Source organism: Cygnus olor, chromosome 5, assembly GCF_009769625.2.
Source record: "Cygnus olor isolate bCygOlo1 chromosome 5, bCygOlo1.pri.v2, whole genome shotgun sequence".
Classification (NCBI taxonomy): domain Eukaryota; kingdom Metazoa; phylum Chordata; class Aves; order Anseriformes; family Anatidae; genus Cygnus; species Cygnus olor.
Genome location: NC_049173.1, coordinates 18,055,380 through 18,077,762, shown reverse-complemented (window position 1 = coordinate 18,077,762; position 22,383 = coordinate 18,055,380). Strand labels below are relative to the sequence as shown.

Here is a 22,383-nt window from a genome sequence, read left to right as displayed (position 1 = left end):
AAACAACAACTTTTCCCTTATATTTCTTGTGGGAAAATGGTGCAATGTATTTTCTGAAATCATTATTGGCTAAAAACAGGTCTTACTCTTTTTCCATTTGGGTAGTTTTCCACTCAAAGAACAGTGTTAAGGAATTAAAGCAGGGATGGAGCTGTAATTCATACTAATTTTAAGACAGCATTTCATTGCCAGAGAAGTATAAAGGTAATATCTTATAGTAAATAAGAGTCATATCAAAGCTTTTCTTTGAACTGAGACATTTTGTGTGTCAGTTAGTTACTGGGTTTGACTTGTCAGACACCACCCACTCAGCTGATTAAAGATAGAAGACACAGTAACACTGCCACAAACCTAATGTACTATCTTTGAACTAAGTTCTATTTTGGGAACCTCATAGGGACATATTGCATATTCTATGACGTACTGCACATATTTACTTTTGGAGTCTTCTGATTACTGAATATACGGATGAAATACTCATTATCTGATACACCGGAAAAGGAAACAAACACAAAAACAAACAAACAAACAAACAAAAAACACATTTCAGCGAGGAAAATCTTGGTAGCTGGCTCAGTCCTCTGAATTCTTTTTCAGTCAAATCTCTCCTGCATTTCAGTATGCTACACTACCAGAAACATCAGGTTGCCCAAAGACCATAGTTCAACACCTGCTCATTTCATCAATAAAATCATCCAAATCCTTTAAATAGAAATTACAGATTACTAGACTTCAAGAGCTCTAGTGACTTATAGAAGCCCCAGTAGAACAAAACAAATATATTTTGAAAGTATGGTTATATAATCTATTTATTATAAAGTGGCAGCAATAAACCAAGTGCACAAAGTATCCATTTGCAAGTAATTTGAACAGATGATCCCTCATTTGAAAACTCAAGAAAAGTAAATATTCTTTTCATGGATATTTTTAACAAGCAAATCCTGCTTGTTAAGTAACTGAGGTGTCAGAAAACAAAAAAATCTACATAATAGGAAACCAAATGTGCTTATAAACTTGAAATACAGTACAGCATTCTGTTAAGTAAGTCCTGAAGATTCACCTCTGTGCTGTTCCATTGCATATATGAATAATTACTTGTTCCTTTTAAAGCTAGGGCTCTTTAGCTACTGCAACTCATTTTTTCAGTGCTGAAGATTCAGTCCCATTTTGGTTCCAAGGACTCTGCCAAAGAGGGTAGCCATCAAACAAAACTTTTTTTTTTTCAGGGTTCATATTATCATTGTCTTTACATGCTTGGAAGTGTTGCAAATAAGAATGTAGCCTGTTAGTGAGTGTATAGTCCCTTTTATGTCACTCTGGAGCTGACATGAGTTGTCACTGACATGAGTTGCAGCTTGTGATCTAATGCTGATCATAGCTCTTAGCTCTGCCAGTCCTTTCATGTGGACCAAAAAGGGAGCTGTTATATCAGCAATAGAACACACACAAAAATGCAAAGAGTATGGTCTCTTTCATCTGATAGTTGAGTAGCTACTGCTTTTATTGTTTCCCAAATCATTAGGGAGAATAATCCACCACCTAACACACCGACTAAATGTCATTCCTAATTTTATCAGTTTGTAGTGACAGCTGAAGTATTTCTGCAGTTCACTAGTCACAACCCTGATAAACAGTAGCTAGTAATTAGTCTTTATTCAACTATTCAGTAGGGAGAGCATCACCAGAGCCTACTCAGTTCCACTCAACTGTGATCATCTGCAATTTCTTTCCATGGGTTCTCATGGGATGATAAACAAGAACATCTATGAACCTTTCATAAAGTTCCATTCTTTCCTAAAAAAGAAAAATAAAAGCCCTTTTGTGACATTGTAAAATAACTTTGTTGGCCTTTGCTGGAGATAATTCAAGTTAACAGTAACTTCTGAGGTCCTTGAGAAAATAAGGATTGAGAGCATATAGACAAAAAGGAAACAGAACACCTTTCCCTCTAGAGTTCCTTCCCACATACATATATATATATACAAGACATATGTTTCTTAGAAGGAAAAGCATACAAATACTTTAATAATCTTTAATGGTCTGTAATAATCTTTAACAGAAGATTATTCTTGTATGGTACAGAGTTTATAAACTGAAAATATTGTCAGATATTTAGATAGCAAACCACAGTCAGTCTACAAAGACAAACAAGAGGCTATTGACTTTTTAATGTCTAAATGGAAGCTAGTAGTAAAAATAAGATTTCCAGCAGCTGGAAACTTCTCAGATCAGTGGCTCCTTATGAACTAAATAATTACTTTGAAATAAATAAAACAATAAAATGATAAATATAATAATAACATAATACTGCATGGAATTAGCATTTAGGAAAAGTGCAGGGACTGGATACCATAGTCAGTAGACTGAAGTCTATTGACCAAAAAAAAAGAGAATATAAGTAATAGCACAGCAACCCGTCATACATTTTTTCATGAATGTGTCTAGACCTGTAGCAACTGTCCCTGTGGGATAATAATTCAATCTTTTGTGTCTCAGCAGAGACGGTGATGATACTGCTAATTAACATCCATGATGACGGTTCTATTATGAAAACGTTCGTCTATTGGGAAATAGCATTTCTAAGGCAAACCCCCAATCTATTAGCATGTCTTGCCCTCACCTTTCAAAGGTAACACCAGTCCTCTTGCACTGATTAGCACATAAAGCATGCTACTTGAGTTACAGCTATTTCATCTAATGGATATCTGCTTCTTATATATAGAATCAGATACATCTGCTGATATATTCAGCGCCTCCAATTTCCTCCCATTATTTATGTACTATCTGCCTTGGAATTAAAAAAGAGAAAGATTTCACTTTATGTGTATGTAGTAAGGTGCATATATGTAATGGGAACAGAAAACATAGACATTATTTTATAAATACTTTGTCCATGTATTATATTCTGGCATGTCTCACTAAAGGTAGGAAGAAATTGGAGACTTCTCTTTTAATTTAAGAGTAGAATTGATACTCTCTTCCTGTTATTGATCATTATTATTTGTTATTTATTTACAGTGGTATTAAGTGCATGCTGCAGTCCATAAGGTCTCATGAGGAGGGGATTGCTTCTGGACAGTTTCAGCAGAAATCTCTAATCCAAGCAATTTAACGACTGGCAGGTAAACAGAAATAGAGCAACAGAGTGGAACATATGATCAGAGATCAGTGCCCATAATGAAATCTCTACTATCTATTACTACTAATATGAAAACAGAAAGGCAGTAGGAAGTAAAGGATCACAGATAAAATAAATTGAATAAAAAGGATTTATCTCACTACAGCACAGCTTGGATGGGTGTACATAAACTTAGAGCAGGCAAGAACATCTCCATAAGCAGTTACTGGATGAGAGAGACAGAGAGAGGGAGGGAAGGAGGAAGGGAGAGAAAAGGGAAGATAGTTGTGTGTACACCGTGACAGATTGTACCTTATTTTTCTCCTCAACTCTTGGAAAATTCTGATATTACTAAAGCATATACATTGAAATTCTTCACTAAGAGTCAGCTGAAGGTTTGAATACCTACTATTTTCAGCCTGCCAGATTGAGGTCCATGACATACACTTCCAGATTTATTTTTATCTCCATTTAAAAAAAAAAAATTCAAGAGAAAATAATATTCATGTTTACTTTACTTCATTATTTTTATTATACCCACACAGTTCTCCATAATTGCTCAGAAGTAAATTTGATAGACAATTAACAAATAAATGCTAAATTAAAAATGAGGTGTAATATTAAAAATAAAGAACAATATAAGAAGGGGAAACAATAAAGGAAAGACAAATATACTATGGATTTTTTAAAAAACAGGCATTATCCACCATAAATTTATCTGCTTCTACATGTGTGAGGCATTGTGGTCTGTCAACAAAGGACTTTGAAAAATAAAATAAATTTCACAGTAATTGGAAATCAGTCAGTCCTTTTCCATATGTTGTCAAAACCAAAAAGTAGAGAGTTGCAATTCCTAACTAGGGTGACTGGGAATCAATTGAGTTTTCAAATATTTTAAGTATTCTACACACACATACACATGTAAATTAATACACCCAACTTGTCAACAGTAAAGCTTCAAAGGCTGTTCTTCAGAGCTACACTTACAGTCAAAGTTCTTAAAATGCTGGCTGAAACAAATGAAGTTTCATTGATTTTTAAATAACTTGAGATCTAAAGTTTTCACTTTGTCTCTTCACTAGACACTATACTTTAAGCAAAGTACAATGGTGATCCTTCATCTTGTCCATACTTCATTGCAGATTCAAAGTCTTTGAAGCTTATGCGACCATTAGAATCCTGATCAACCTGTCTACAAGAGAAAAGAGATCTGGTATCTAAAACCTAAAAGACATTATGTAAAACAGACATTATACTTAGTTGTAGATATCCAACACCAATATTGTTTTGAAGAGCTCAAATCCTACCCATTTGAATTCTATAAAAAGAATTAATTAACTAAAAATGCTTTTTGTGTAGTACGTCTCATATGTAGATCTCAAAGCTTTTTAAAAAGAACAAGTATCATTATGTTTATTCAACATTCACCATTAGTGGTAGTATGGCAGTATTCTTACGATACTGCAGTATGCAAAATGGGATGCATCTCCTACATAGATTAAATTTAAAATTCCAAAATAATCCATGCTGTTTAGCAGAGGCACATTTTATTATCCTCTGAATGCCCTGGAAATTTCAAAGGGATTCTAGACCCTGCAGAAGTAGTATACTGTCTCAGTTTTAAAGAAAGCCTCACACAAAGGGATGAGCTGTTCTATTCTATATGATGTCCGTATTCTAAACACACTCTTGAGAGAACTCTATTAAAGGTAAAAGAAAATAATTTATTTACAACACCTTCAAATATGAAAACAGTTCAAAGGCTACAAGGGCTGATAAAAGAAAACAGAATACTGCTTACATCTGTCTATCCTCACTTCAACTGCAAGAATCTTCTCTATAATATCCAGCTTTCAATATATCAGTAACTATCAAACCACGTGAATGAAGAAAGATTTCTTCTGAAGAAAATACTGCATCTTGGTCTTCACAAAGGAGGGTCTTGATTTAGAATATGTACTTCTTATTTCCATCTCCCTGAAGAAGTACTATTTAGATTAAAATATTATCATTCTCCCCTTCGATAAAAAATATTAATCTGCAATTTATTCAAGAATCCTCCAGTCTGCTAACTTGCCACCTCTTTGCAACTTTTAACATCGTTTGATAAGATTCTTCTCCTTTCTTGGCAATAAACAATTTGTACTATGTTGAACTATGCTACAAGCAAACTATTAACCTCTCATGTTATTAAACGTTTTCTGAACTTGGTCAGCTGAACTTCAAACCTCATGGTGCAATGATGAACCTCACATGACCATAAACACATGAAATGACACCCTACCATTGAGGAAATATTTAAACAAAATTAATTCCTTCAGCTCATTGTTAGCTCTAGATCAAGACCAAAACATGTTCACATTCTACTGCTTTTCAGGTAATGACAAGTTTTGGATGATGATCACCTATGTGTTTTTATGGACAATATGACAGCTGATCATAACTCAATCTGATGAATTTCTTGGTAAAAGGGATCCTTTCAGACATGGTATGTTATAATATAAGCAAATGCAAAGTTATTCACCAGTAGGGGATGAATTTAGGTCGTAATTACAAAATGGAGATGCCATCCTGGAAAGCAGTGACTGAAAAGGGCGGAGGAGTCATAAAAAGTAATCAAATGAAGATTATCTCCTACTGTGATGCTTTACATAAGAGGGTGAATATGATCCTTGAATGTATAAGCAGGATAATATCTAAAACAAATACAAGACTGATTTTATTTCAGAGTATGGCATTAGGAAAATTATTAGGGAAATACTGTGTCTAATTTCTGGTGTCCAGGCTCCAAAAAGGATAGTGAGGAACTAAAAAGAATTGAGAAAATAACTGCTGTAAAAACAAGCTCTGGAAACGACGCCTTATAATGAGACATTAAAATCATCTGTTCAAAAAAAAGATTAGAGAATGGATTCAATCAAATCAAGACAACAAGTATATATCTAGAGAGGATATTTCAGATAGTAAATATCTTTTTAAGCAGCAAGGAAAGGCATGATGGTAGACAAAATTTGGAAGACAAAGCTAGACAAATGTATAACTTACTTAAAATTTATTTTTTTTAATGGTGCCGACAAGCTGTTGAGATAACTTACCTACGGATATGGGACAGTTGCTATCATGTTAAAATCAAGACTACATAACTTGCTATAGCATATGTTCTAGCCAAAAGGAAGAATACTAGGTTTAATTATTTCGTTACTGGCTCACTCTGTGGCGGTAATCATACCCATTGATCTGCACTGTATGTAAGTACTTTAACTATCTCATATAAAGCATGATTTAGACATTCTCCATCAGTAACAGAGCAGAAGAGGCATTTTTAGAGAACAATAGATAGAGATAAATACAATGAAGCTCACCCTGAAATTTTAAGCAAGATTTAAGAACCTGATGAAAGGAATAATACCACCATCTTTCTCTACTGATATAGCCTTATAAAAAAGATAATGTAGACGGTGAACGATGATCCATGCTTGTCTCGTCTTGTTTTCACTTATACATCCCTATTTGTATACAGATGCTTTTTGAATAAACAGGAACCACAGAATAAAATAGTTTTACCATCCCAGACAATCAGTTCATTTACCCAAATGGCTTGTCTCTCACAGCAGCCATCAGTGTATGGAAGAAAGGATGAGTGTAGTGATACTTCCTTAGGTTATTGTCCCTTGGTGTAATACCTACATTCAGGGGTTTCCTAAATGGGACATGCATGTTTGTATGTAATTATTCTTGATGCATGTTTATTGCATGAATTTTTATAATAGTTTTTCAAAGCCATGTGAAGCCCACAACCTGAACACCTGCTCAGTGAATAAGTACTTCATCTTATTTTTTTTGAACCTGCTATTCATTTGACATTCCCATTTTTTTTGAAGTCAACAATTGCAGCATTTTTTTGTAACAAAAAGCCTATTTTAATGACAGTAATTATTACTATAACCTCTGTTATGTGCAAGTAAATTAGTTTATTTAAAGAAAATGTACAGATTCGAATAACTGAGAGAATGTTTAATAATCAAATAGCAAAATCTCTTTTTTTCTTAATACTGCAAGGTATTCTCAAACTTTAATTCTGAAAGATCAATTCACAAGCATTTTAGAAGGTAGTGCTGACAATCTGGCTAAACTAAATTTAATAGTTTTGTCATTAATCTTCAGGAGGCAAGTATTTCACCCCATATATCTGAGTTATGTGCACAGTCACGTATTTAATGTTTATATTAATTACGTGTACCTGTTTGGAAGCTTGTCTTGAAAAATGGCCCTCAACTTTATATGGTGTTTGTTCTACATTGCAAAAGCCACCAAATGACTCTGAATTGTGCATCACCGTCTGGACAACCTTTAAGCAGAGATTAGCAGATATGTTGGCTGATAAATAAATGACTAATAAGCTGGTAAGTAGTTAACTGTTGTAATCTGAAAGAAACACTGCATTTATTTAAATGTTACAAATTTCCGAAACCTTGCCAAAAGTAATCTAAAAGCTAGAATGGTCTCGGAGTGTTAAATTTTCATTTTCATCTAGCAGAAGCAAATGATATATTCATTCTTATGATTCTAAAAATACTATGTCACAGTATATTGATCTTTATTTCATAGACCAGTACTCATTTAACATTCTTAGTAAAACATATATAGATGTTTCAAGGTATGCAGTGCCGTGGGTAGACTACGATTTTTCACTGAAAATTGAGTAATAATCAGCGTCACAAGTTACTGACTGTGAGGTATAAATTATTCTCTTATAAAATTAAGTAGTTGAAGACTCCCCAAATCACCTAAGTGTATTTTCATAGCAAACTAGATTAGATAAATGGCACTTTCCTTCTGACAGGAATATTTTAACCATAAATCTGAGTATAGTAAATGAATAGCTTAAAAGACTAACATCAGTATAAGTTCCCTCTGTAAGATTTGTGTTTATTAATTCACTGAAATGAGTACTTATCAGAAAAGTATCCACATGCAAATACAGCTTACCCTTTTATTTTTTAAATATATTAAGCAGACACTCAATCTTTTTTCCCACTATCCCCAAAACAATTCACTTATAATCAGATCTTGCAGTTCCTAAGACAAAAGCATTCACTAAAAGTAACAAATACAGAATACGGCCACAATATTCCTTCTTTTTGGATGGACTCTCACATAAGCACTACCTCTTAAAGTAGGCACAAGATTTGAAATATTCTTTATCTGATTTATATATGATTTCTCATCATACCTATCCAAAGCATGTAAAAATATAGATTAAAAATTTTAATTCTACCCTGCATTTTTCTAGACAATTCAGTATCTGACCTAAGTGGTAAATCAAAAATAAATAAATAAATAATAATAATTAAAAAAAGAGCAAGCATTTCTGTTACTTAAAACATCGAGTAAAGTACGTCAAAGCCAGCAGAGACTGGTGTTGAGTTGGCTTTCACTGGTTAGCTCAGTAGAAGAAGCTCCAAAGTCACATAAGAGCCAGGATAAATTAAACTCTGCTCAGATCTCTGATGTCATGGCCATACATCATATATATGCAAGTGAGGAAGGTGGCTTAAAACTAGCATAGATTTCTCCACTATGCAAACATAGTTAAAGATCATTAATTATACAGGTAAGGATGGATGGTCCTCGCTTTGACTTTGAAAGAACTGAAGTTAACCCATAGGGAGGACGTTTTCATTTACTCTATTTCATGCAGGCAGCAGTTTTCATAGATAGAGATCGGTGAGGAGAAAACAGCAGATCTATCATGTAAACCAAATATAGGTAGAGAAATATATGGGAGGTACCACTGAAAATAAATAAAATAAAATAAAATAAAATAAAATAAAATAAAATAAAATAAAATAAAAGGTTCCTTCTCACAACAGTCTGCATGAATAGAGGTTTACTTTGGTTACTGGTCAACAAACAAACAAACAAAAAATATATTATTTTAAAAGTGACAGAAATAGTCAGTTGATTTTCCAAATTAGCTAATGTATGACTTAAAAATGTTACTCATTTAAATTTGGGTAAAACAGCACTAACAGTTGCCATAACTAAATATGAAAAGACAGCTGTTTACAAATAGATATAAAATTGGACATTTGAGAAGTTTTTACTACCTATTTCCGAAAACTTTTAGTTTCACCAATTTACTAGGTGCTTTATAGCTGAGGTATTATGAGAAACAACAAATTAAAAGGCCTCTACTTTGCAAACATAGTTGCAATTTATCAAATGACTACATGTGGTGACTTAATAGATGGCTTTTTATGTATTGCTATGTAACAACCTTTTTCTCAGAACAGATGAAGTTATAATGAGATATACCATGTATAGAAGTAACTTATTTCTGTAATAGTCCGTGATCTACTGTAATTTTTTTATTGTCCCTATTTTTTCTTCCACACTGAAGTATTAGTTCTAAATTAGAGGCAGAAGCACGCTAGGCACACAGGGCTGGATACAGTGTCTTCAAATCTCAACTTCTCTGCAGTTTCACTGGTTTTAGGATATTCCAAGAATAGTGGTGGTCTTCAACCATTTATTGTAGCCAAACCTCATTTCTATCTCAAGTCTCCAAAATAAATAAAAAATAATAATAATAAAAAAAATGTTCCCTGCTATTTCATTATTTAGGTTTACACCATGAATAAGTAGAAGTTTTATACTTCTTTTAAATTATTTCAGAGAAGTGCTAAAAAGTGCAGTTTTCTGAATTAACAAACTACATTGTATCTAAACTGCATTTAAGTACTGTACCATATTTAATTACAGCTCAGTAGTACTGCCTTGCAACTCTCATGATACATTTATTGCCTCATTAAATATTTTCTACATTTCAAATGCTCTGTCATACTTACACATCAGAGGCCAGCAGGATTGTTGGCTATGAATGATTTAGGCCTGGAGTCATTTTTGCAAGTGTGTCTGGGCATGGTTCTTTCATGCTTAAAGTCCCAGCACCATTCAGATCTAACAATGTCTGCCTTACCTTCATTCTTCTGACCTGGCTGTGATAATCCAAAGCCCATTTTCTATTAAAATAACTTTTCTCTTTGTATTCTTTAAGGAAATCTAATATGAACATCATAGGGAGCCAGCCTACTCAGGAAACCCGCGGTGATTTTACAAGGAGAAGGCACTCTTAAAACTCAACTGCCTTTTTCTCTAATAACAAAAGATGTTACTGTTTGATCTAACTCGTGTTTTCAAGGAAGTAGCAGCACTGAAGAAATGCAACTTACAATGTGATCCAGGAATTTTCCTTTACAGCTATTCCTCCACTACTTCTGACACTAGCCTCTGCAACAGTCAGAAAATCTGGATTCAATTTCCAAGGGAACCCCTTTCCCATCAAAACATAATCATCTATTGTATGTGCCCAATGATAAAATTTTCCAAATTATGTTTGTCTACTGTATGCAAATTATATTTAACTCCATTACTGACATCCCTTTTTTCTGCTTTCATTTGCTCTGCACAAACACTTGTGCTTCTACGCATCTTCTCCCAGCCTTCCTTGATCCACTGTTTCTAAAGCAATATGGGTAAATGACACTTGGCTGTCAACCTGTCGTCCCTCACTTTAGCTTATTCCTTGTGACCTGAAGAACATCAGAAGATCGATATGGTTACTTGTTGCCTGTCTGCCATGAGCTGGAAATGACTGATTTACTGTCTTTTGCCTCAGATTATATTTTAGGAGCACTGGGCTCAGAATTGTCTTTTATTTCACTATCTGACTGAAAATTTCAACCTTGAGTTCTTCCTTTTGGAATTACAATACAAATAATAATTTTTAAAGCTTAAAAGTAAGGCAATTTACAAATACAGGTCTGTTAAATGCATTTGCCTACTATTTGGCAACAGGTTTATAAATTAATATTGGCTCCAATAGGCACCTATTATAAAGTAGAAAAATGCCTTTTTAAATGGAAGAGGTCTTTTGGCCTTTTTTTTTCCCCCTCTCCTATACAAATTTTTTATGGAAAGAGAAATGAAAAGAACAGAACCCTTTCTTAGACTTTCTGAAGTACCAGCCTGTGAAACAGATTCATAAAAATATTCCATATGATTACAATATAATTTCAGGGACTATGCAGAAATATTACTCAAGCATGTACTAAACTACACAGAGATCATATAGACATTTGGGACCGCAATAGCTGAAATCTTGTATTTCTCAGTTTTAATTGCTCTGAATAAGTAACTCATTACTTGACAGATATTCAGAAAAACAAAACCAACCCCAACCTGAAAATGCTAGAAATTGTGTAAATAGACCACATGTATATAATCTCAACAGTTATATGAAGAATAAAGTTTTCACAACCAGAATTTTAAATTGATTATATCTTTTACATTCAAATTTTATTGCTACTATGTTTATCTGATATTCTTACAAAAAACCACCAGGGAATAATTTAAGCCAGAGTCAATACTTTCACTGGATTAGAACCAAAGCTGTCATTCTGATTGAGCAGCGAGAGTAAAAATTACACATCACACAACGAATCCCTGCCGAGGATAAAATGACCCACCAACTGAAGATTCAAGGATGACGGCTTCTTCAACAAGCTGCTTTCTCTTCTGATTAACCAGCTGGTTCTTCCTTCTCATAGTGCTTGCCTCTTTGTTGATGGGATTCCTGCAGAGCTCCACAGCTGTTTTGTTACTAATGTGTATATTAATTTCACTTCTTTAAAACCCAAGTGTTGAGAAAAGCCATTCTGATCTTTGGTAAACGCAGAAGAATTATGAAGAAACCTCTGGTTTTGCTTCCTGAAACAGGACAGGCAAAGTACATAAAGTAGAGGATGCAAAAGTACACAAAGTACAGGATGTGGAACACTAGCAGTCAGAAGTTTCAATCATATAGGAGAACTTAAGGAATCATGCTTCACCTTCAATGCTGTTCAGTTTTTAGAAATATTATTTTAAAGTAGAGGGCAAACAAATTACTATCTGGTGAGAACTTGTTCCAACAGTATATTGCATTCAGTTGTTTCTTCTCTGGGATAAATGCTGTCCTGTTTTTCTGAGTGCACTACCTGACTGCTGCTGTCAATAATTGTAAAATACTTTATTCTTGATGCCAATTCTCTACCTGCAATATTCTTTATCCATTTTTCTATGCTTTCCTTGATTTTCTTCTGCCTGAACAGTGGAAATAGTCTTGGGCACACTAGTTCTGCCAATTTTTGTCCCTTCTTTCTTAAATGGTTGTCTTTTCTGAAGCCTTTATCATTCATGCCATGTTTGATCCCATAGGGCCAGTAGTGTACTTGTGTAGAGAGAGTAACTCTTCATTTTACATCTCTGAACACTTCCCAGAGAAAGAAATACCCCAGATCCTCTTCTCATGATCAGTTCTGCCTTCTTTTTCCGCTGGCATTCCACAGAAGAACCTCTGAGCTTCTACTTCTTTTCATGTGCAACTGCATACTGCAGCTCATCCTCACGTCTTCTCACTCTCTTTCACTTAGTAAAAAAAAGTTACCCCCTGAATGTAAACGACCCTGCTTATGTCAGTCTTTTTTACTTCTTTTTCTTGTTCTTAAGCCTCTGCCCCTTAGAAAAGATCTACTGAAACCTACAAGGATCTACAGGTTTTATAAAAGAATTAAGAATTGCCTCGCAGAGCTCAAGAAAGAACTAGCATTTGAAATCACTATTAAATGCATGTGTTTCTAGTGGAATTATTTACTGAGCAGCTGTAGGAACAAAATTAATAAATACTTTCATCTCTGACTTGGAATTAAGTATAATTTATAATATATGATGTTATAATAATATATACTATTACAGTGATATCCTGCATAGTATAATGTATAATAATATATAACATATAACAGATAATATGTAACATATAATACGTAACATGCATTATGCAATATGTAATGGTTATATAGGATACTATGTTGTATAATATTATCATTTTATTTATTATAATATGTACTATATAATTTGTGGATTATTCAGAGAATGAAGCAATAGTATATAATGTGGAAGACACAGTGGTTGGATACAACAATCTGAATCACGTGTCAAGGTTGCCTGTTCAAACAAAATCAGGTTTTACAGAATCAAAACTAGAAGCCTGGGAAAAAGAAATGCAGATAATATCCCCAATGGGAGGCTTATCGTAGAAAGAAGATCATAAACAGGCTAGGAATCTTAGTGGAAAAGCAACCCAGTGTGAGCTTTTAAGGAGCAGTCAAGATATAAAGAGTGAACTCATTTTTTGTTACATAAATAAGGGAGCAGCATTATATTTGCTGTAGATGCGAAATGCCATGGTTGACACCAGTACTGGAATGCTGGAACTCTTCTCTCTGCTTTGGTGGTTTGTTTTTTTTGTTTGTTTTAAAGAATACTTAAAATGTTAGATGACGTAGACACCTAACCTGCCAAAAATAATTTGGAAACAGAAATTGCCTAAAGGAAATCAGTTCCTCCATTTCCATCAGATGCTGTTGACATGACAAAAGAGTACCTACATCCAGAGAATACTTCATAACAAAGAGATGGTGAACAAAACCAGTTACAAGGGCTAAGGAGTGACAAAATGAAGAATAAAACAAAAGTGTTTAGAAAAATATGAGTCTAATTATATAGCCTGTAATGTACAAATTGTCAGGCTAATTTTTATTTTAGTTTTTTAATCTTAATCACTATACTTATGTCAAAAGAGTTCAGACAATCCCTCATCTCTTCCCATTCTACTGTTTTACTCCCATTTTACTACTTTACTTCACTTAAACCATCATCCTTGCTGGGGACTACATACCTAACTTTAGATCCTACTAATTCTGCCTTAAATTACTCAGTGAAAGCACTGAGACTGACTTAGAGATTGTCTATTGTCCCCACAACACTCATCAGCTGAGAAAAAAAAGGAGTTTAAAAATCAAGTCTTTAGATAAATCTAATGTATTTAATGTTTTCATCCTTTTATCACCTTCTTGCAGGTCTGAACAGATTCATTTGAAAACATGAAATACCTTACTTCATGGCTAACATATGTAACTATTTTTATCACCAGTATTCATCTTCTGCTCTTGCCTAAAAGCCCCAGTCAGGCTTGAGGTCTCATTTAACAAGGAACTATGAAATACAGAAGACAAAGCCTGCAAAAAAAAATGAACTTTTACTTAAAAAAGAAGACATAGAAAAAAAGTAGATGAGAACTAGTCCTGAACGCTTCATAAATTGGAACTTAGGTTAAAACCTTCCTAAACTCTATGCGGCAAATGGAGAGCCCACTTTCCAGAGCTGCCAGTTCTATGAGATGGCTTGTTAGGCATCACCAAAAGATTCCCTGTGTGCTTAACCTTGCTCACCCAGAGATGGCAGAAGCAGAGGAGGGCACCTACCTACACCAAGCTCCAGTTCAAGCAGGTGATCAGCTGCACTCTCCCTATTTTTCCTGGAGACATGTAATAGTTAAACAGCATCAAGCAACTATATCATTGTATACTACAACTACAACAATACTACAACTACAACAATTTTTGCCTCCTCCATATCCTAGCATTATTGATTCTAATACTGAAAAAGAACAATACTAGTCCCTAGTTAAGTCGCAGATTGCATGAAAAGCATGGAAAAAAAAAAACACACATCCATATATATATATATATATATTTTAGTATTTAAAGCTGCACATTCAGATCTTGCAAGCTAGATAGGATCAGATCTGAAAAGTTTCAAATCAAAGGCATGGGTCAGAAAAGAAGAATAGCGCAGTACCAGTGTTTCAGTACTCATTCCTCTAAGTCACTCTTGAAACAATGTTCTAGCATGGACAAAGCAGATACCCTGTGCCATGAGATGTTATCTTTCTAAAAAGATTAAAAGTTGAGTATTGAAGGTTATGGACATGTGAATAGGCTAAGAGGTGGCAAGTTAAGCTCTCCTATTTGTCCAAAGTTGCAAACCCATGATGCAAACTTTGAAAGTAGAGGAAAATGTTCTCCTTGATGAACGATGCAATTTTCTCACACTCTTAGATGTTTAACTTCCATGAATGGCTGGCTTGTTTCTCATGCTTTCAAATGCACATCTGTTCATTTGTGTGCAGCTGCCCTAGCACAGTTTGCTCTAAGTTCATTCTTTGCACTTCACAAGTTAAGACAGCAACTTGATGTGGTAGCACTACTTGCACAAATCTGAGTCCAATGTCACATTCAGAAGATATTCTTGCTAAACCTTGATTATTATATTCTTGTTCCCTACGCTTTCAACTGGATACTACCAATCACTTAGACCTGCCATAATCTGAATTTATTGCAGGACATGGGGTAAAAAGAGCATTACTGTCTCTGTCAGACAATCCACACTACAAACACAGTAGACATCCCTGCTCTTTCTTTCAACCTCTCTACAGCATTTGACATAGCTAATGAACTATGAACTGTGTGTGGAAGAGGCTGACTGTTCTGAAAGAGTTTATTTCAAGAGAGCCATAACCAGAGAGGAGCAGTAGAAAAATGGACCTCAGTTCCCTTTTTCTTCAATCCTATTTAAAATACAGACACAGAGACTTAAAGAACTGGAAGGATGTCACGAACTCCAGTGAAAACACTATGTAGGTATTACAAAATTCCCCCCTTTTATCATATTGTATTGCATACAATAACACAGTGTCACCAAACTGCCTTGGTACTTGAGCTCATGGATAAAAAGCAGAAGGTGGAAGCAGAAACTGCGAAAAAGAGAAGTTACACTGGTGGCAGGAAGAAACACTTTAAGGAGCTTGTGGCACCATGAAGTACCTTCTGGCTGATGTTACACAGCTCCATTTAGGTGAGCTGGTCTATAATTTAGAACTGATCCTGGACCTCTCTCTGACAATAACCCTAAACCAGGTACAAGAATTCATCCTGTCTTTGCTGTTGATGATTTGGCCTCTGTGATATGTGCCTTTGTCACCTTTCAGCTGGACTACAGCAATGCAGTATCCTGGGCGCGAAGCCATTAGCCCTTAGGAAACTCAAAATAGCACAGAACACAGCAGCACATTTCTGCTGCAGCCCGGGGAACTATAAGCACATCAAATCTGCTTTCATCTTCCACACTAGCTCCTGTAAAATAGTAAGCCAAGTTCGATGTCTTTATCATTATCCTTAAGGTGTCCAATAGTCTAGGCTCAAAATACCTAAATGATTAACTGAGAATCTGCAGCTCTTCCCTGTTAAGGACAAAGTGTATTTTGTGCTGTAGATCGAGTTTTGACAGAGAATAGTTTAAAGCAGTTGAACAAATTCTCATCGCATCTAAAGCATCAGAACTTGCTATTGAGTAAAAGATGTACTTTTTGGATCTTAACCTCACTAACAATTTCTTTTGTAATAATAACACAAGTCAGAAATAAATTCATAACAATCTAAGTTTTTTTTTCTTTGCTGTAAAAGGAGACAATGAAGGAAAATAGAAGCTCACTTAGGTGTTATCTGTATGCTCTGAAAATGACTCAGCTACAATGATAATGAAATATGTATAAATACGTGAGGAAAGCATTTGCTTTATTTTTCCAAATGCAATGGCACTGCATGTCTTACATGAACCAGGATATTTAATGTTAGTGACAACTAATTTAATTGTTAAAGAAAAAATAGATCAGAGCAATGCATTTTAGAAACCTTTAAGGAAAAAAAAATATTAAGAGGCATGCACTTAAAAAGTTTGAGTACCTACGTGTAACTTATTTTCAATAAGACAGACTTGTAAGTGCCTAACAGACCCAAAAGTAAGACTTAGACACTTTTAATGATTTCATTTAAATTTTATTAGACAGTAATATATTTAAGGTGATGTAAAAAAAATGAAACTCATGCCACATCTCACATGCAAGGATTAAATTTAAAAATGGACTGAAATTCCAGAAACACTCTATTCAACAAAGGACAAATATAAATGAAAATTTCTTCAAAGAGGTAATAATCTTAGTCTCTCTGTAAAACTATCAAAATGGATGCCGTATAATATTAACAAAAATACTGGTTTTATCAACAGAAACTGTTCAGAAACCTTAGGAATACTAACAACTATGTAATCACATAACAAAAGCTTTCGAGAACTGATGACTGTTCAAATGAGAGGTCCTGCCTCCCACTTAGCTTTCTCGAAGGTATCAAGTTCCCATTCTCTACACCTAATTTGGCTAAAGAAATACTTTAAGTGTAATGACATTTTTCTTAATTGTATTTATTAGTGCCAATGTAGATAAGAGAGCTTGAAATCTTACTTCTAGCATATCAGTCCCTGCTAGACAGATTTATACTCTAAATGTCACTCGAATCTTCAAGTAAGTGGACAGTTGCAAGGAACCACAGATACACTAACATTAATAAAAAGAAATCCATCTGTCTTAAAGAGTGTGATACCATAAAGGACATCAAACAATTTCTATTTCAAATATATAATCACTTCAACTGAGCTATCTAGTACCATCTTGAACTTGATTGTGAGATGAAAGAAATTGGACAGATATGATAATCATTTAATCCCTTAAGAACAACTATTCTGAAGAGCTTTTCACTTTGTGCTCAACAATCTTCTAGTATGTTATGATCCAGCTCAAAAAGAAGTATAATGATGAGGAAAATTATGTTTCCAGTAACAGAGAATTTTCTCAGCAATGGGAAGTCCTACAAAAGAAACAATAAAGGAAAAGCGACCACTTCAACTGATGGTGTCATCGATGAGTTGCACCAATGTAGTTGTGACAGCAATGAGTTCATATCTTAAGATTTGGTGAGGATTTGTAAACTTCAGAATTGATGTAGCAGTGATTGCACCCATTGGCCAAGTGTGGCCAATTGCTGAGCATATATTCACTACTTCATGAGAGACTTCATGGTTCTGACTATACATTCACTGATGATACATTCAAAATGAAATCCTAGTCATGATTCCCAAGCAGAGGGCCCGGAAAGGTGAGGTGACAAATACCCAAGCAGCTTCTACATGGACTGTCAGTGAAGGAAGCACGGCTGCTCAAGAGAGAGTTTCCAGGAACCCTCAAGGACGATTGACCAAGTACAACCAATTTGTCAACCTGCTGCAGAGAGGCAGTTACAGAGCACAAAGGTAAGAGAAAGAGGCACCTTTTGGGTGTCCTGAGGGCTGCAGGAACTGGTGGTGTTGTTCCCATGGAACACTAATGCCGTCCTTCTCCAGGGTGAGTAGCAGAATGCCACCTCAAAAATAACGCACTGCAGAGGGTTCCCTTTCTACCATATACAAAAAGAGCATGAAAATGACTCTAAAACCTTCCTCCCATCAGGTAATTTTTGCTAAACCTCCTTTTGCATTCTCAGTTACTCCAACATTTGAAATACTTTGGAGAACCTGTGTTTATTACTGCAAAATATTTTAAAATGTTTTAAGCAGATGCTCCTTAGTGGCTGAGTAAACACAAAACTAATGTGTTGTAATGTCAATCAAACTTGAATGCAGTCTAAATGACTAATTTGAAAGAAGAAAACTAGTAAAAATATCACTAAAGCAGAGCATGGCAGTATTTGATTAAACTTTATACATAAGATATATATATTCTGCCTACAGGTTACCAAGTATTTATTTATAAATTTTTTAAAGAATATTGTGGATGTCCTATGAAGCACTGCATCTAATGTAGGTTATCCTTTTCAAACCATGACACAATCTCATTAAAGAACAAAACAAAAACAAAGGAAAAGAGAAACTAATATCAGTTACTGTGCTACATAAAGGGAGTAGTTTATGGAGTGCTTATTTTTATTAATTAGAGAAATTCAGTAAACAGGAACAGAATCAATCTACCCTGTTGATATGCGAAACAAAACTGTGCAGCAAGAAATTTCAACCTTGTGATAACTATCATGTGATCATATACTGAGGTAGCCAAAGATTTCAATACTGTAAGATTTGAAAAAATCACTTCAGGCACTAAAGACACAAAAAAGATACTTAAAAGAATACTTTGTCCCATAATGGCAAGATATTTCAGTAAGTGTGAAATCAACTTCTCTTCCTTGGAAAAATTATTTTCTAAATGTTTGAGCAGCATATAAAATTAAAATTTCAACAATTTTAAGGAGAGACTCTCTCTTATAATGGTATCAATTTGATTTGGAAAAATATTGAGTTTTCTTACTCATAATATGCAGTCAGTTCAATTTCTTTAAAATTTCAATACAAACCAACATCACCTCTTTGTTATCTACTTATAAACAAATCTAGTGCAATAAAAACAAAACTAGAAGGGCTCAGGAAACTGTTAAATGGAAATATGCCTGTAAAGGCAGAAAGTATCTGATCAAAAGTAATGCCCAAGTTACTTAATTAATTAGTTATTAATGCTAAAGTTATTTAGGGAGAAAAACAATGTAAATCACTACAGAAAAATAACAGCCACTTTTATCATGCTCTCAGTAGAGGAATTTAGAAGAAACCCAACTGTTATTTAAAAAATATTCACTAAATTTGCAGTAAAACATAAATCTTTCTGTTGACATGTGACCGTAACGAGTCAAATACAAATGATAGCACATGCAATATGCAAAAGACACTGACAAGTTTTCACATATTAGTATACATCATAGAGCTCTAGTTCTTAATATTGCCATGTGTTAATAGCAGCTGGAATTGATACTTATCCCAACTTACTGATGCACAGAGATATGGTTATAATAGACTTGCATTAATACTTCACTAGGTAGTCCTATCACACTGCAGATTCATATAATTGATCTCTTAAACTATGCATGAACTGTAATATTATTTTAAAGATTAAATTTTTGAGGTAATTTCAGATCCGCAACTTCTCATAATATTTTATAGAAAAAGGAAGAATATTTAGTTACATTTACTACTGGAAAAATGGTAAAATGACAGCAAAACCCCTTTTTAAAATATTGGCATTCATTGTTATTTGTATGGGTTTGGTTTTTAATAAAACATATCTACACTTCAGTGAAAAATGAGTATCTTTCAATTCATTTTATTTTCATCAGAAAGTGTCCTTGTGATCACCTATTGATATTAATTAATCAAAACAGACTTCTTATCCCTCTGTGTCCTTAAGAAATATAGTTACTATGGTTTCTGTGACTAGTATTACATGAAAGATAACTCCCTCATAAGATATATCACAATTACTGAAGCACGCAGTAACACCTAACACCTTCAATTATTACATTCTGCCTACCTAAACGACTCTCTGTAATTGTATATGGTAGGCCTTATGTCTTGATTCCAACTTGTTTCTTGCGTTACCTTACATTTCTGTCACATATCGCCTCAGATGTGACTTTACTCCAGTGATGGGTTAATGAGTTTGCATATCTGATTGGGACATACAAAAAGTGATGCAAAAAAGCAACTTTCTCAGATTACTCATATTCCATTCTGTAAATCACAAATTTTCTTTCAGTACCAATGGGCCAGGTGATATTATTTGTTTTGAGGCAGAAATCTCAAGGAGCTTCAATTAAGAGGTAATAGTAAATTCTGAAAATGGTATCAGGAATTTCCACTTTTCAACAATGCTATTTGCACTCTGATTTTATTAAATACCACGAATGACGACATAATATAAAAACTTTTATTCAAAGATTTGGTATTTTTGTGTCCTCTCATCTCCCACATTTTTCCTATATACTTTAGGCTCAATTTGAGATCACAGCAAATTAATTTTTCTACAAAGAAAGAGGAGGTTTAAGAAATTCTTTTAGGAAACTACATTAGAAAAAAGTGAATAAAAAAACCTGTTAGCTACAATGAAGCTGAAATCACTTTTGTGCTTCCTCTTTTTTTTTTCTATTTATTTACCTAGCTATTATCAAAAAATATATGAGGTAAAAAATAGCATTAACTGTGCGTCAAAAGTTTTTCACTTAGAGATTTTCAGATTTTTATGCCTTCCAATTAATTCTCATTTTTTCTCCCTACTCAGCAACTGGATTTACCATCTGTTTCAGTATTAAAACAGCACGTAAGGGTAGCATAGAGCTGGATAACATAAACTGCCTCAAAAGCTGCCTTGATAAAAACAGATGGAATCATACAAGCATAATCTTTAAATGTGCAGTTGCTGAAGTTATACTTTTTCTATAAAAAGGGAGCTTTTTGTATTTATTTAAAGAAAACTAGGCCAGCTAGCTACACTATTTCAGTAAAAGGTATGTTACTATATACTTTAAAAGTTGAACTAAACTATTATTAAACCTGCATGCATCACAAGCAAAGATATGCATCAACACATAAAAATACAAAAACATGCTATTGGGCAGGTTTACAATGAAAACAGTAGAAGTGAGAAAATCTCTCTTTAGATTTATATAAATCATAGATTTAGAAAAATATCCTAGTCATTTACTAAACATACTAAATAAATGTGTTATATAATCCATTATTCTATGTTGGCCAAATCATATTTTCATTAAACTGTCTTTATATACAAAAAAATACAGTTTGTAGAAGTACTAAAGAAGAAGAACATGCTTTTCCCAATATCATATTAAAGTTCTTTCAACATGTACAACACCAGTGTATGCGATGCCTCAGAAAGAGAAGCAACATATTTATAATTCAAAATTCTTAAAGGAAAAGGCCGATATTTACCAGTCTCTGGAGCTAGGGTATGCTGTTTCTGCAAATCCCCACTACTGGCAAGTGCACTACTGAAAGCAGAGGTCAGTGAACCAGGTGTGCACTCCATCATGAATACAAGACTCTATAATGAGCTTCATTGAGACATATATTTCTTTCTGTCTTAAGGGACTTCCATAGATGAATTAATTTAAAAAGCCACAAAGAAGTGAGAAAATTTGAGAATTTACACTGAAATTCTGCCACTCACTTGCAAACTTCCTTTTTCTGTCAGGAATCAGTTCTATAGATTCCTTTCTGGTATTGAGATACAACTGTATTAGATACGAAAGGTAGTAGAGAAGCGTAAATAGAAGGCTATGTTTTCAAAACAAGAATCTGATTAGACTCAGTTCAAGTTTTCATTGGCACTTCACAATTGTTCAAAAAATATACATTTCTACTGCAATCTATAGACAGACACTTCATGTACTATGGGTAAATGTTCTGGTACAACTGCACCCTCTAACACCATAAGAGGATTTAACACAAAAGCTAATGCCCTTGCATACTATCCAAAATGAACTAGCTTTCCCTATAATCTGATATACTCATATTAGAAATAACCTAAGAAAAATAAAGAATATAAACACAAAAATGATCACACTAACTCAAACCATTGGTTTTATCTTGCATCC

At 34.1% G+C, this 22,383-nt stretch overlaps 1 protein-coding gene across 1 annotated transcript in view; it reads right to left on the bottom strand.

Annotated features, from left to right (window-relative positions):
* Positions 1-3,630: 3,630 nt before the first annotated feature.
* The window catches only part of EFCAB11 (EF-hand calcium binding domain 11), a 60,742-nt gene continuing 41,989 nt past the window's right edge, over positions 3,631-22,383 (bottom strand). The window contains 1 exon segment of the mRNA XM_040558344.1: positions 3,631-4,310. Within this exon segment, the coding sequence (XP_040414278.1) occupies positions 4,211-4,310 (100 nt within the window). The 3' untranslated portion in view covers positions 3,631-4,210.